We start from the raw sequence: 16269 nt of genomic DNA on the forward strand, positions 1-16269 counted from the left end.
CTCCTTATTCCTGTCACTGTATTTCAATAAATGCAACCTTCCCCCCCACCTTTTTAAATTGAGTCTTGAATCTTCTTACGGGTGTGATGGCAATTCCCTCCTCATTAGTGGGCATGTTGGATACTTCACATTTTTTTTCCTGCCTCATCCCTGTCCTGCAATATGGTGGTGAGAAGAGTCTACCTCTCAGGCTTGTTGTTGGCATGATGGAGGCAATGCATGCAGAGTGCAGTGAGCACTGCATCATGCAATATTTAAACACTGCATGTGGTTTTTTTCCTGCAAGGAAAAAAAAGTTTCTGCTTTCGAAGGACATGGACTTTTGCGAACTTTGCCCCGGATGACTGCTCAGTGAGTTTCAAAGCCAAAGCCCCACTGTAACCTGAGCAGTTAATAAAATCTATTGCCCCATGATGGATTTTTTCGTCAAGTAGAATTGATCTGTCCTCCTTGTGATTTGCGAGATGGAGGGGGAAACAGCAAATGCAATCAGGATTTCTGGTGCCCCTGAAAGAGCACTGTTCTGTCAGTCTTTTAAAGCCTGGGAGTAACTGAAGGCTGTGGTGGTCATTCCTTTGATTTATTGAAAATAAAACACTCTTGATTAACATTTTAATAAAGAAGGTCTTTCTTTTGGCACGCAGGGTCTGAGGAGCTATTCTCCCCTACCGTGCTAATCTATTCCTTCTCCGGTGAAGGGAAGAATTACCCCTTTCCAGAAATCCATAAAAGAAGAAGTGATTTCTTAAGCTGTTACTTGTACACACCGAAGTGAGAGCTTTCTTGGGGTGCTGTCTCTCTCTCTCTCTCTCTCTCTCTCTCTCTCTCTCTCTCTCTCTCTGTGTGTGTGTGTGTGTGTGTGTGTGTGTGTTTGCTTGCGAGGGGTGCGCTCCCGATATGTGTTATGCAAAAATGAGGATGATTTGTGAAGAAATCATCCTTGTAAAGCTATTGGTTCTGGTCATCAGCCTTTATCCAATGCTTTGGTGATGCTGCTGCTGATCTATTTGGGAAGTTGGCTGGCTCTCAAGGCAGTCTCTCTCCCTCTCCCTCTCCTCTCTCTCTCCTCAAAGGCTGTTCCACAGTGAAAATATGCTCAGTGCAGTTGAGTGCATGAATGAAAAAGCCTCCAGTATCTTCTAGGCTAGCAAAATGCAGCACAAGGCTCAACTTACCCTGGCTTTCCTCCTGTCCCAGGTAAGGAATCTGATGCTTTGATCTGGTCCTAGGGGTTATGTGTTTGTGTGTATCTATCTGTGTTTCTTTCTGGGATTTTTTTTTGGGGGGGAATGTTTTGCATTTCGCTGTCTAGAAGTGTCTTGATTTCTCAACGATCGCATGCCGGCTTGAAAAACACATAGATACGCACGATGAAGTGTGGATGTGAGAAGCAATTCTCCGATGTGAAAAATGCCTCTGTGTGCTTTCCAGTGACAGGAAATTAGCGACATAATACGTGTGTGTGCATGCAAATTGTATCTCCTTCACATGAAAGAGAGTACGGATTGCTGGTTCTGTGGTGCCAGCAACAAGATATTCTATCACCTTCAATGCTTGAATGCTTCAACTTTGATTTATTTATTTTTTTGCTTCTCCTTCCTATGCCAGGACAAGATTATTACATTCCTTACCCCCATCTGTTAAAAAGAAAAGAGGAAGGGGGGAAAACATGATAAAGATTTTTTAAAAAAAATAAAAATAAAAATGTGGAAGAATAAGGGCTTTCCCCTACCTCTCCTTCTCTGCCCTACCGCTTTGGTGGATTTGTAAAATCGAGTATTAATGAGCAGCTCGGCAGCCTTACCTCCCGCCCTCTTCTCAACTGTAACAGATCCCACCACCCCCCTTGCAGAAAGGCAGCAAAAAAAAGCACATAGACACCCAGCCTTTAAAAAGCCAAGAGGCTGTGGAGCCCTGCTGTTGCTGTCAGTCAACAGCGGAGGAACTAGCTGCTCTCCAACTTCTGCACTCCTCCCTTGCCTTCCCCTCTGTGAATATGATACGGATTTCATTTTGGGAAGCAGCGTGTGATGTTTAAGGCTCCTTTGTTGTCATTCGGTGTGATGCTCCTCCATCCCCTTGTTCATCCCCCTCTCCTCTCGCTTGTCTTAGGGAGCTTAATCTCTCATTCAGCTACAAGTCTCTGTCTCTTGGATCCCTGGGATGGTACTCCATGGTGACAAAAAGTTAATTCCCTATTGGCTTGGAGACTTGACTCGTTTTTGCTTTTAACCCTTGAGGGTGCACGGGAGACCAATGCCTCGGGCGAGAGCAACTTAACGTGCACGACGTCTTCCACATGAGAGGAAGGTCTGTAGCTCGCTGGTAGAGCATCTACTCTGCAGGAAGAAGGTCCCAGGTCCAATCCTCAATGCTCTTGAACCTCTAGATAGGTCTGGGAAGGACTCCTGCCTGGAACCCTGGGGAACTGCTGCCAGCCAATGTAGAAAATGCTGAGCTATGATTTGACTTCCTAAGGCAACTTCTTAAGTTCCTTAAATCTGGCTGCCTTCTACTAGGTCACAATGTTTGTCTGTCCAGGCCACTGCTGTCTGCTCTGACTGGCAGCAGCTCTCCAGGGTCTCAGGCAGAGGTCAGTCTTAGCAACTGCTACCTAGCCATTTTAGCTGGAGTTGCCAGGGATGGGATTTAGAACTTTCTGCATGCGGAACATGTTCTCCAGCGCTGAGCTATATGGCCCCTCAGCACTTCGACAGCCCTCTCTATTTATGGCATATAAGTTGCAAGTATTTCTCTCTCCTCTTACTGTAATTTTTTTCTATCGCATCTGGAAAAATGGGACCTCCATGTGTATTTTAGAGACAAAACTGTGAAGATACTAGTACAGTACAGAAACAAGTAATAAGTCACTGTTTCCCTCTGTTCAGGAAGGCAACCGCAGCAGGGTAGTGTCACATGCGTGCTCATAACTTAGAGCGGGGGCACTACAAATTGTGTCATTGGGCTTGGTGATTACTTGGGTAGTGATTTAAGGACAAGACCTGCCATTTATTGAGTTAACTCATTCTTTGAAAGTTTTCTAGCATGTAGCAAGCTGGGATCTTGGCCAATGCTGCCGTAACTCCCACTACCAGTAGCTCCACCAAAAATGTTAGCTTTACTACAGGGTCCCCATGTTGTTTGAATCTGGCTCCTAGTTGTGTACACTGGTGTTAGAGCAGCAAGAGTTATGGCTCTCTTGTCTCCTAATACAGCTTGATTAAGGCTGCAGTATCATACGCTGGATGGCTTTGAGATCTTCAGTGTCAAATGAGAATCAACTATGGTTGACCACGTGAAAGCCATGGAGAGGCGGTTCACTAACTGAAATGTATTGAAGTGGTCTTGAAGCAGCAAAATCTAGGGAGCTGTGGCATGGGTGCAATTTACATGGCAACCGGATGTGCTGAGGTCATTTGAAATATGTGCAAGTGCTGTATGGAGGAAAGGGAACTGTGTGCATGTAATAAAAAATGGATGGGACAGGATGTGAAGAGAAAACCAAAACAACTGGTCAGTGGTTTAACTGGTTGCAACTAGCAAATATATACATACACTTTGGAGTGTGAGAGGGTTGTGGTATTTGTGATGTTGCTACTGGTGACAAAATAAGGTGTCAGATGTGCCTTTCCCCCAGTGTGTGACTTGGCTTACTTGCTTGAGTTATCTGCTTTGCAGTCCTCTTGTGCGATGCACCTTGCTGTCTCTCCTGCCCTTTGTTGTAGCAGCACACTATGATTTGGAAGATTTTCCCTTTAAGGTTTCTGTAGTTGGGCACACAGAGATAGACTTCCTGAGGTCAAGGAGAAAGAAAAGATGAAATGTAAAAGGAGAAGAGGAAGGAGGAAGGTGGAGAAAAGGAAAAGAGCAAAGGCTGGTAGAAAAGAGGATGATGAGTTAAATGTTGTGACTCAAATCCAAATGATTGTGTCCTCCTTGCAAGGAATCATATATATATATATATATATATATATATATATATATATATATATATATATATACACACACATATATATATTCCAAAACCTGCTCCTCTGTCAAGCTATTCAGATGCCCTTGGACAAATGACTATGTCTCAGCTTAACAGACTTTACAGGGATGTTGTGAGTTGCAAATGCAAGCCTGAGCTCTTTAGAATAAGGGCATTCAAGACACACATGTATAACACTGCTTTTTTGGGGGGGGTGACAACAATCTTGCAGGAGCTGACCTGTTTCCAGTCACATGCTGGTCTGTTCAAATGTTAGTTTTCTGCTCTAACAAGTCTTCTTTTATCAGCATGGCTGGAATGTGTGAAAGTCAGTCTCCTTCTCCTCCTCACCTGTATTTCATGACTCATACAAAAGATGGCCCACATTCTATCATGTCTAAAATGTCCTTTGTTAAAGATCAGATGGTATCAGTTGATAGGGCTTGTCCTCAGAAGCTGCTTCAGTGCCAAAACTCATTGTCAAAATACACAGAGCAAAGCAAATGAAGAAAAGATTAACTCTGGGTTTGTACAAAGTGCTCCACCCTGGTGACAAAGTTGAAATGGAAAGGAGCAAGGTATGCAAACTGGAACAGGTAATTCACTCTTCTTCTTCTTCTTTGGGAAAGCAATGACTCTCTGATTGAAATACCACACCTTTGTGGTGGAAATATTGGGAGAAAGAGGCATTGATGAGAAGCCCTGCGACAGCTGGTGAGATGATGAGGAAAAGGCTGCTGTTAAAGGGGCTACTCAGATGGATTGCTTGACTTGGATAGCTTCCGTGCAGCAGCAGAACTAAATGGTACAAAATGAGAGAAGTTACCTGCATGCCATCTGGCAAGGCTCATAGGCACAGTGATATTTTTCTCTTCCTCAGCAGCAGCTACAACTCATTATTCCTTGATATCCGGCAAGTGGAAATGGGCAACATTGATCTTGATCAACTGATTTATAAGCGATGCAAATCTGTTGCTGTAGTGCCTTCCAGGGAAGAGTATAATTCAGGTTTGAGTTAACGATCTAAGTTTGGATCACAGTGATTAGGGAGAGAAAGTACCTTCTGAGCAGTGTGTTGTGGGCCCATCAACAATCTAAACATGCATAAATTACTCAATAGGTGAAAATGTTTTTTTTTTTTAAAAAAAGGGGGGGGACAAAGATCATGCACTCCCAACAGAACTTTGTGAGACAATCCTCTGCTGTTCTGGGGGACAGTTGGGGCTCAGATGTGTTCAAGAGTCTTCTTACATATCATAGGAATAATAGCAAACTGGGTGTGAGGAACTGAGCTGTAATTCCTCTTTCTGTGCTTTTGGAATAGTGTCAGGAGCAGGGGAGTTATGGCCACATCTGGAATGTGTACATCTTTCCAGAAGAAAGATGCAGAATTCCTCCTACATACATTTCCACTGATGCATTGAAAGAAAAAGTGCATCTTGGTTACCCACAAGTTGGCCATAGTACATCAACACACGACCAGATCAGTGATGGGGATAGGGTGTGGAACTCCAGCCCCCATCAGTCTCAGCCAGCATGGCCACATTGTGAGGGACGATGGGCTTGTAACCTAGCAACATCTGGAAGGACATTGGTTCTCCACTCCTGCCCTAAAGCAATTTCCCTATGTTACATAAATGAGCCCATAGCTGTGCCTTGGGCCTATTATAACAAAGGGTTGGGTGTGGGTGTTAAGCACTCCATGAAGCTCATATGTCCCTTTGGTATTTACTATGGATTGCACACCCTAACAGGGGTCCTGTCTTTCTGGTGTACAGAGGAGGACTCTCAACTGCAGGCAGCGTTCTGTGCGTGCTGGAGCCACTCCAGCCTCTTCTGTGACTTCATGAATCATGCAAAATGGTGTAGTTTTGATACAGATGGTGCCTGTACACTTTTCTTCAGTGGGTGTACAGAAATCCCTGCCATCTTCCCAGTACCAATGGAACAGAAAAGTATCACAATGGAGAGCATTCAAAAGCCAATATCAAGTGGTAGGCTAGATGGTTATGGCTGGCCACTTATAGAACTAGACAGATCAGTCTAATTCATTTCCACATGCCTTTAATGCTAAATTGACTGTGCCCCATTTTCTGTGAATTCTTTTAAACTGCTGAAAGATTCACATTTAAAATGCATGTGTTTGTAAGCACTTTCTTTGCAATACATTTTGTCCCTGAAATATACTTTTCTCTCTTTTTTTGCACCCAAACTGCATTTCACATAACTGGTAGTGCATGTGTACATTGATACCAGTACTTACATTCTGCTCTGTATAGAAGCTTGTGAAGTCTGGGATCTGTGCATTTGTTTTAGAATTTGAGACCAAATGAACTTTGCGCTTATCCACTCTTACCTTTGCACCTCTCTTTTCAGGCATGGTCTGCACTTAAGATTTGTGTCTTAGCACACACACACACACACACCCTTTTTTTTTTGCACCAAAGCTTTCCCCATGAAAACACACTCTTCAAAGCTCAATCAGAGCAAATGACAATCCACTGAGAACTTGATGTTTGCTCTGGTTAAATGCTAAGGAGCAGGGGCCAAAAAAATCCCACTTGGACATGGAGCTTTTAAGCATGGAGCTAGCTGTGCGTGGGAAGAGTGGAATGAAAGGTCCTACATGCATCTCTGCTGGTTCCTAAAAGGGGGGAGAAAGATATATAGACTGTCGAGGCTGTCTAGAATTGACACTGGAAGGGGGTGTCCAGGTCCTACTCATTATAGAAGTTCACCTTATGATTAATCTAGCCATTGGCTTCATGCTTTATAGCAGGCATCCCCAAATTCAGCCCTCCAGATGTTTTGGGACTACAATTCCCATTATCCCTAGCCACTGGTCCTGTTAGCTAGGGATGATGAGAGTTGTAGTCCCAAAACATCTGGAGGGCCGAGTTTGGGGATGCCTGCTTTATAGCATTTTTTTCCCCACATGATGATGTTGGGCCATGGGGTGTTCATTTGCTAAGATGGGCTAGAAATAATGGGCATAATTGTTTAGCTAATGTGTGCCTTAAAGAGGTCTATGGGAATCCAGCACACAAATGGAAACAATAATTTGAGCTGTAATTGCAAACGGAAAAGTCTCATAAGCATGATCTACTCAGAAAGCTTGTTTTTTAAGTACATAGTGAATTATAGAAAACACAGAAACCACCAACTTTTTCATATTTCTCCAGAAGAGGGCTCCCTGCACAGCATGAAAACCAGTGATAAGATTCAAATGGAGGGATGGGTCACAGCTGTAAAAGAGGGAAAGATGTTTTGCAGGGGGGGAAATCACATTCTATACAGAAGTCGTGTCAAAATAACTTTAAGAATTGAATTTTGAGTTTCTCACTCAACTTGATCTCTTGTTCATACCGATCTAGTGCAGTACTTGATCATTAATTGTTTTCAATGAGATGGGTTTTCCTGTGGTGGGGTGGAAATGAATAATTGATACAGAAATGCCCTTTAATTTTCTTTTTTTCTAAGGAATGAAAACAAGAACCTTGGCAAATGACCCTTATGACTATGGACTCTGTGTGTAGTTGTGGCTTTTCATTTCCGATGTGAAAGCAAAAAATAAACATTGTCCTTTGCTATTGTGGAGAAGCATCTTGGACAGGCAGCAGATTTGAAAGGTTGTTGCTGGATCTGGAGGAAAGAAAAGTCAGATGGGTGCACAAGATGATACACTGTTAAGTCAGTTGTGCATAGGATGCCACAAAAATAATTTAGATGTGCAGTACAATGCTTAAACTTTACACTTTGCCCCAGTGGAAACAGCAGCAGAGAAGGTCGGGCGAAAGCTGCCAACTCATAATAAAGCTGTTTGGTCCAAATCCTGGCCTAACAGAAAGCTATATGCACATCCAACACAGACCAAAAGAAAAAACACAAAAAACACCCTGTTGTGGGGAGCCTGCAGCCAAATGGACTTGTTCCATCAGTTGAAAATAAGCAACATATGAGTGGGAAAGAGTCCTGACAGCTTTGGAAGCTGCCAAGGAGGAACAGGGTGGGTTAATGGTTCAGAACACACACTGTATGCCTTGTGTAGAGTTGAGCCTGGTACGGGTGGTCTCCAGTATTCCAGAATTCATAGAGGGAACTTGGTGCTATGTTTAATAAATGAAGGATTCATAGGACAACAGGGGGAAATACAAATTAAAAAACCATTTCATTCAGCTGGCAATTTCGCATTAATTGCCTCTGCTTCTGTTAATTTCAGGGTTGAGCAATAGCTGCAGTGCAAGCCATATATACAATCTGAGCATAGGTTGGAGGGGGTTCCAGCATTAACACCCCAACAGATCTTGCTTCTCCATTAGTTTCCAAAGGTGGAGGGTCCCAAAGTCCAGCACAAAGCAAACAGTCTTTGTGTCTCTATATTCCAACTCATGCATACATGTAACTCTGGATATTGTTCTTCTTCAGACCAGCCTGATGTGAAGATAAGGAAAGGCCCACCCATTTGTCCACCCATTTGTTTCTATGGGAGCCTCTTTGGACTTGTAAATCACAATCCTTAACTAGCCAGCCAAAGCCATTACCTTGACAAAGGAAGTGTCTTGGGAAGCTTTCCCTTATGCATTCTACATAGGATTGCAGGTTCGGGAAGGGGAGCCAGGGTTCCGCCCAGATGTCCCCCCCCCAACTCATTATCAGTATGGTGTGAATGTGGCCTCAGTCAAAGCTGGGTTTTGACAGCCAGCCTTCCCTATTTGCTGCTTTGTGGGATTGACATATTTTAACATTATTTTATTAAAACTTTTTTGAGTGCAATACCAACACTGCAATGCAGTCATCATCCTGCCATTCTTGAATGTGCGCCCTCTGAACTCCTGAACTGCAGTCATTTTGCTGCTGCTTTAGGAGACTTTCGATTCTCATTCTCCCAGTATAATGACAAACTTCTGAAATGCAATTGTCTCATTTTCTCTCTCTCCCAGTGCCTGTAACTTCTTCCCAGGGGAGAGTGAAGCTGTGGAAAACAGCTTTGCCAAGCCCCTTTGAAGCTCTGGATGCTTTGGCCTTGAGGCATCTAGGCAGGCAGGTTTGCAGCTTCTAAGTGCTTACTCACTCCTACCTTGTAAGGCTTATTTTACTAATTTCCCTAGAGATGGGCCCTGTTCTTTCTTTCTTTTCCCTTGGAGGCCCAGGACAGTCAGAAAACCATAGAATTAGCATCCCTTAGAATTGAGGTAAATACAAATAATACTTAAGAGTCATGGAAGTTGAAGGCATCCTGCTCTGAAGATGATAAAAGAGTTAGCATGCCTAGTCTAAACTTGAAGTATAATAAACACAATAGGATTTGGATGGAAATCTAGCATTCTTGAAAAATTGGAATTGTTTCCTTGGATGAGATGACCCCTGCTCCTATTGAATAAGTGGAGTCCTTATGTTCTTATCCATACCCTTGGAAATCAATATCCCTATATCTGTGTCATGGGGTGGCTGCATTTAAATTTTGCTAGCATTAATAAACATATCTGCATTTCTTCCAAATTTTGCACCTACTCCAGGCTCTGCAGAATCACCTCCTCCTCCTCCTCCTGATTTCCTACCCACCTTTCACCATGAGGTCCCAGGGTGGCTTACAACAATGGAAAAATACAATATGAAAAACAATTAAATCTTACCTGTAATCCTATGCATGCCTTATTTACATCCCATTTGGATTACAGTGACACACTCTACATGACTACCTTTGGAAAGTGCTCAGAGACTTCAGTGGGTCCAAGACACAATGGCCAAGTTGCTGGTTACTTTGGGGGGGGGGCAGGAACTCCTTGTCACAGTAGCTCTGCTGGTTAATCCTGTCCTCCCTAAAAGAGGGCACGTGTTGCGGTGAGACCTGGAGACTGACCTCCTGTGTTGTGGATGGGTATGCTGTGAGCCACCTTGGGTCCTGTACTGTGAGAAATGTGGGATATATATGTATATAAAGCAAATAAGCTAATAAATGGGGACACAGCTGGTGCTGTGGGTTAAACCACAGAGCCTAGGGCTTGCTGATCAGAAGGTCGGCGGTTCGAATCTCCGCGACAGGGTGAGCTCCCGTTGCACGGTCCCAGCTCCTGCCAACCTAGCAGTTCAAAAGCATGTCAAAATGCAAGTAGATAAATAGGTACCGCTACAGCAGGAAGGTAAACGGCGTTTCCGCATGCTGCTCTGGTTCGCCAGAAGCGGCTTTGTCATGCTGGCCACATGACCTGGAAGCTGTATGCCGGCTCTCTCTGCCAATAATGCAAGATGAGCGCCGCAATCCCAGAGTCGGTCACGACTGGACCTAATGGTCAGGGTTACCTTTACATTTACCTTTAAGCTAATAAATAGCCAGTCCTTGTCCAGACATACAGAACGAGTGACCACCCAGAAGGTGCTGGGTTCTCATCAACTCCAGCTGCCATGGAGTTGTGGTACTGGAAGTGAGGTGAGCAGACCTGTTGAGTCAGCAAGTAGAAACCTCGCAGCTCAGCCAGAGGCCCAGCTCTCACTGGCCTCTGCTGACTGGCAGCACCTCTCCAGGCTATCATCTTTCCCAGCCCTACATGAACTGAATGCCTATGAGTGTGTGTACTTTGCTGCCAGAGACACAATTGGAACAATTTGGCGTTGTTCCTATTGTAGGCAACGTATCATTTTCTCTCTTGAAATTGGGCTGCAAGTGGGCTTTGGAAAGGGAGAAGAAAAGAGAAAGCTGTGGATAAAAAGTCAGGCTGAGCTGAAAGTGCGATCACAATGTGAATGGGAAATGGTTGTCAAGCCTGGCATTTATATCCCTGAGGTACTTGACAGCTGGATATGGTGTTTAGGCCAGGTGGTATTTCTGTCTCTGTAAAGCACGGACCATAATTGATGAACTGATTTGAACTGGCTGGTGATGCTTTGAACTCCATAAATTGTGCCTTGTGCATAGGAAGCACCTCATTAACCTACAGCGGACACGGCTGGTGTCCTGAATACCAACTTTCTCTTGGTTCCTGTGGTTGGCGAGTGTTACTAGACTTCAGCAAAGAGACAAAGGGAGTTGGTGGAAATAGGTCACCTATCGTGCAAACTAGGCTCTTACGAGCATTGGATTATGACAGGCTGTGCTTTTCTTCAAATGCTCTTTTATATATATAAAAGGGGGACAAGGGTTTACTTGCTTGCAAACTGAAGTCTGTAGACTGCTCAGTCAATTCTTTTTTCATGAAAGAGGAAAATGTTGAAGGAATTTGATATCTTCCTCTTCATCCATTCTAATGGATTGATGGAGGAACCTCTAGCCATCCAGGTGTCAATGAACTACAAGTCCCATCATCCCTGACCACTGGCTATCCTGGTGAGGGCTGATAGAGCCCAACCACCTCTGGAGGGCCACCTCTGTTTTATTGCAATAGTTTTCAGCCTATTCAGACCCATCTTTTAACCCAAACATGAAGTTGGGAACTGCCATCATTTACCAATTGAACCCTGGACTATATCAGAAAGTGGGATTTGACAAACAGTGTCCCCTTCTGTCTACCTTCCCTCCCTATTAGTGTTCCACTGCCATTAGGTGAGAGATGTAATTTTTTTCCAGGCCACCTTCCACCAAACAGCCCCAAACTCTCTTGTGTCTTCTTGACAACACCTCTTGGTGCCCTTGGCTTTGACTCTTGGTTGTAGGTTGAATATATTCACAGAAACCACAAAGATTTGATGAATTAAGATTAAGTGTTTACTAACAGGTTGTTCTTGGGGAGGGGGAGATTTTAACATGTGAATGGTTACATTTACACAAAACATTCCCCCAAATAAGCAAAGTGTATGGAACATAATAGAGCATAAACTCACCTGGCTATACCTTAGCTAAATGGGTTCTCAACTGCTGAAGTCTTACATAGAATCTTGTTACAGGTAGGTAGCTGTGTTGGTCTGCCGTAGTCAAAACAAAATAAAAAAAATCCTTCCAGTAGCACTTTAGAGACCAACTAAGTTTATCATTGGTATGAGCTTTCGTGTGCATGCACCCGAAAGGTATCTGAAGAAGTGTGCATGCACACGAAAGCTCATATCAATGACAAACTTAGTTGGTCTCTAAGGTGCTACTGGAAAGAATTTTTTTTATTTTGTATAGAATGTTGTGTTAATGCTGCTCACCTTATGCCCTCTAGCACTGTGTGTGTTCATTTGTATTCTGAGACCCACCTTGATCTGCCTTTCACTATATATACCCTTAGGCTAAGTGGTCTCTCAAAACTCCATCTACAAACATTTCAGAACATCAAAAGAAAATACACTTGTCCTGATCCTACAGCAGAAATGATTGACTTGCAACAAACTGCCCTAATTTGTAACACAACACTTTCCAGTTTGTTTATGAGACAGGCAGGGTTCAATAACAGGAAGCAAATTAACCCCTTAAAGGCCAAACAAACTATATATTGGACTTTTAAGTTCTGTTTAAGCGGTCTAATTCCTTCACAATGACCACATTCTTTTCTTTTCATTTTTTTAAAAACCATATAATGAGAGTAATGCTCCTATTAAAACACACCATGGTCCGGTGGTAGGTCCCAATCCACCAGTTGGAGGCCAGCATAATAATGCATCTCTTGGGTCTTAGTGTGTATTAAACAGCTGGAAAACTGAGCTACAGGAGACCCTTCCCCTGAATGGTCATTTATTCAACTTTCTCAAGCAACCCATTCAGACAGTTACTTGGCCTTTCCATGCTGCAATAGCCTTTATACCATTCTTTCTTTATACCATACAGATAATGCGATTATCTGTCCCTACACACTTGTATTCGCACATGCAGAAACTCCAATAGAGGCTAGCTTTCAATATGTTGGCCTCTCTTCAACTCAAACCCATGTCCTGCTCCCAGAAAACATTTTATTGTCATGGTCAGGGAGGAAAGTGGGAAGAGAAACAAATATTCCTTGTATCAATTGCTGACACCTTTTGTTGGAACTAGGTAGTCAGCTTGTAACACGTTTGCTATAACATTTTGTAAGGAAAGAATATTGATTCTCATACAATGTTAAAAAGATATTCTTTGAAATATTACTCTGTGTTTGTATACGCCTGCATCTTTAGCTGTGCACAGCTAAGAAACTGCGACCCGAGAACACAGTGAAAGCTCCCTCTCATCACAATAAAACGTAGCAGAAATATGTCACTGATGTGAATGTACAACTGGGGGTGCTTCATGAGGAACTACCAGTAGTTCCTTGAAGAAATCCCATGCATCTGTTCTCTTGGACTAATGTGCAGTGAAAAACTGGATGTCTACTCAGAAGGAAAAACCACTGAGGTTAATGAGACTTGCTCCTGGGAAAATGTGTGCAGCATTGCAGCCTTAACCACCTATTGCTGCTGCTGTTTCACTTCCAAAGTATTCAGGCAGTTTTTGGCTCAAAAATAAATTAAATTTGTTTTGATCCGGGTATTTTATTTTAAGAGGAAATACATTTCAAGAATGCATATTTAATTACAAATTATTTTTGTAGATATTTTTAAAATTTAAAAATGCCGATTAATGTCGAAATGAGCCAAACTGAACTTATGAACTAACAATGAACACATGAGAAACTGATGTGATTTGTAAATAGACTTATTCACTCCTACCTAAACATCACTCTGTTGCAGGGGTATTTTGTGGTGGATTCTTCTTCACTGGAGGTTTTTAAACACAGGTTGCAAGTCAGGTATTCTTTAGCTGTCATTCCTGCATTACAGGGGCTTGGACTAGATGGCCCTTGGTGTTCCCTTCAGACTCTACAATTCTATGATGTTCTTGTTTTGGAATTCTTTTTACCCAAAGGAAGTATTTTAGTCTGGTTTTCAGCCAATCCAAATTATTATCTGGATTCTGGAAGTTAATCAATGACAAATTGTCACTACTGGGTTAACAGCCAGCTGTTTTTAAAATAAACAACATGCCATGGGAAACTGCTACTGACATCATTTCCCAGCTTAACAATAACACTAATAATAAGAGGCTGTGGCAGTAGCAACAGGAAGATGTGGCAGATTAGATTTTCTTTTGCGATAATGCTGACTGTCGCCTCTTAGAATTTCCTAAGAGGAAGTGGGAGCTTGCAATGTACTTCAGATATTTGGGCATCATGTTAAGCAGCTGTCCCACATTCACTCCTGTGTGATGAACTGAACATCTGCTTCAACCACCCCTCTCTCATGGTAGTCTGCTGCAGTGCTGAAGTCAACACAGGGAGAGAGGAAGCTGCCTTATAATGAGACAGGCCATTGGTCTATCTAGATCAGTACAGTCTGTTGGTGTTCATGGAACCTGAGTGCAACCACAATCTCCCCACCACCTCATGGGCGTACCCAGGATCAAAACTAGGGGGAGGGCAAGGGGAGGGGCCAAGGCACGGAAGGGGAGGGTCCACAAAGTGGGCGGGAACGGTGAACTCACGCTCCACCGGGCTGTGCCCCTCCCTAGAAGCAGGGCTGGTGGGCGGAGGCGGAGCCCAGCCCAGCGGAGCGCGAGTTCAGCGTTTCCGCCCGCCGCGCTCTTTGGTTCCCCGCCGCGCTCGGCCTTGCCAGAGGGCGCGACGGGGAGCTGGAGGGAGGGCGCAGCGCGGCGGGCGGGAACGGCGAACTCACGCTCCGCCGGGCTGTGCCCCTCCCTAGAAGCAGGGCTGGTGGGCGGAGGCGGAGCCCAGCCCAGCGGAGCGCGAGTTCGGCGTTCCCGCCCGCCGCGCCGCACTCCCTGGTTCTCCACCACGCTTGGCCTTGCCTGAGGGCGCGCCGGGGAGCTGGAGGGAGGGTGCGGCGCGGCGCGGCGGGAATGGCGAACTCGCGCTCCGCCAGGCTGTGCTCCACCTCTGCCCACCAGCCCTGCTTCTAGAGTAGGGCAGCTGCCCTAACTTGCCCCGTGGTGGGTACGCCCTTGCACCACCTCATGAGTCTGTTATACTGAGGCATACTGTCTCTGATTGGAAGGTCAGCAGTTCAAATCCACTCGATGGTGGTGAGCTCCTGTTGCCCTGTCCCAGCTTCTGCCAACCTAGGACACCAATGCAAAAGCACACCAATGCAAGGTAAACAGCATTTCTGAGCGCTCTGGCACTTGTCACAGTGTTCCGTTGCACCAGAAGGGGTTTAGTCTGGAAAAGCTGTCTGCAGACAAACGCCAGCTCCCTTGGCCTGAAAGTGGAAATGAGCCCCACACCCCATAGTCAAACTCCACTGCACCTAACCATCCAGGGGTCCTTTACCTTTACCTTTGTGAGAAGAAATCTTAGGTTCATGATAGGGTTTTTAGGTGGGGGGAAGGCGGTCATTCTGGATGATGCCGTGAGTTGCTTTAAATTCTTTCTCTCTTTTTTTTTGGGGGGGGGCTCCTGAGCCAAGGGCGGATTAGAATCTAATGGAAGAAGTTGCCAAACTGATCAAACAAGTTTCTTTGTAACTGTAGCTGGTCACTTAAGTGCCCTCATCAGCATCCCAAAAATTGAGCTAGGTTGCAGAAGCTACAGCTATGTGATGGTGTGATGGTGCCCTCCAGGTGGGCCTATCCTCCACCCCACCCCACCCCCACCTAGCTGCTAGGTAGAAGAACAATAGCCAGAGCGGGTGTGAGAGAGGTCAACTGGAAACAGGCTGGAAGTTGTAGAAACAGAGGCATGCTTGTTCTGTGCCAGATCCAAAGCTATAACTAATGAAGAAACAAGATCTGTTGGTGTTAATGCTGTGAGCCCTTCCATCTTATGCTTAGGTTGTATATATGTGCAAATAAAACCCTGTATCCTAATGGCACCACAGTCTCCACTAATCTTCCTTCCAAGGAAACAGAACCTGGGAAAGTTCAAAGACACCTCTGGAGTCTCTCAACACTCTGAGATTGAGGTGGTGTGTAACAATATAGAGAGTGGCTGTTTGTTAAGATTAAAGATTTCGAATTTTAGAATTTTCTTTGTCTTAATCACTGCACGGGCACCCGGGGTTTTATTGACTTGACCCTTCTTTCTTGTCCATATCTGTTGCATTATGGCTGAGGTGTTCTTGTGCTGCTAAACTCTTAAACCCTGGCTCCAATCACGGCTGGACCTTGCATTTAGCTTTTCTGTATCTCAGTAATATTTGCGCCATGGAGAGTTTTTTAAGATGCTGAAAAGCCAGCCGTATCAACGCAGTGATATATGGTGCTGGTTTCTTGCTGATGTAGCTGCTGAACTTAGTATCCCTTCTCATGTGCTGACAGAGGAGTCTGAGCAAGTAGATAAAAATTGAATATATTGAAAAGTGCAAAACAAATTGAAGAATGAAAGTTTTTAAAAAATCAGTTTGGTCTACTTTTTGTTGTT

The 16269-nt window shown here is 44.2% G+C and overlaps 1 protein-coding gene across 1 annotated transcript in view; it reads left to right on the top strand.

The window, feature by feature from the left end:
- Positions 1 to 1029: 1029 nt before the first annotated feature.
- CDH13 (cadherin 13) overlaps positions 1030 to 16269 on the top strand; it is a 612680-nt gene continuing 597440 nt past the window's right edge. Inside the window, exon 1 of the mRNA XM_035119665.2 lies at positions 1030 to 1197. Coding sequence (XP_034975556.1) covers positions 1153 to 1197 — 45 coding nt within the window. The 5' untranslated portion in view covers positions 1030 to 1152. The remainder of the gene's footprint in view (positions 1198 to 16269) is intronic.

Source organism: Zootoca vivipara, chromosome 6, assembly GCF_963506605.1.
Source record: "Zootoca vivipara chromosome 6, rZooViv1.1, whole genome shotgun sequence".
Classification (NCBI taxonomy): domain Eukaryota; kingdom Metazoa; phylum Chordata; class Lepidosauria; order Squamata; family Lacertidae; genus Zootoca; species Zootoca vivipara.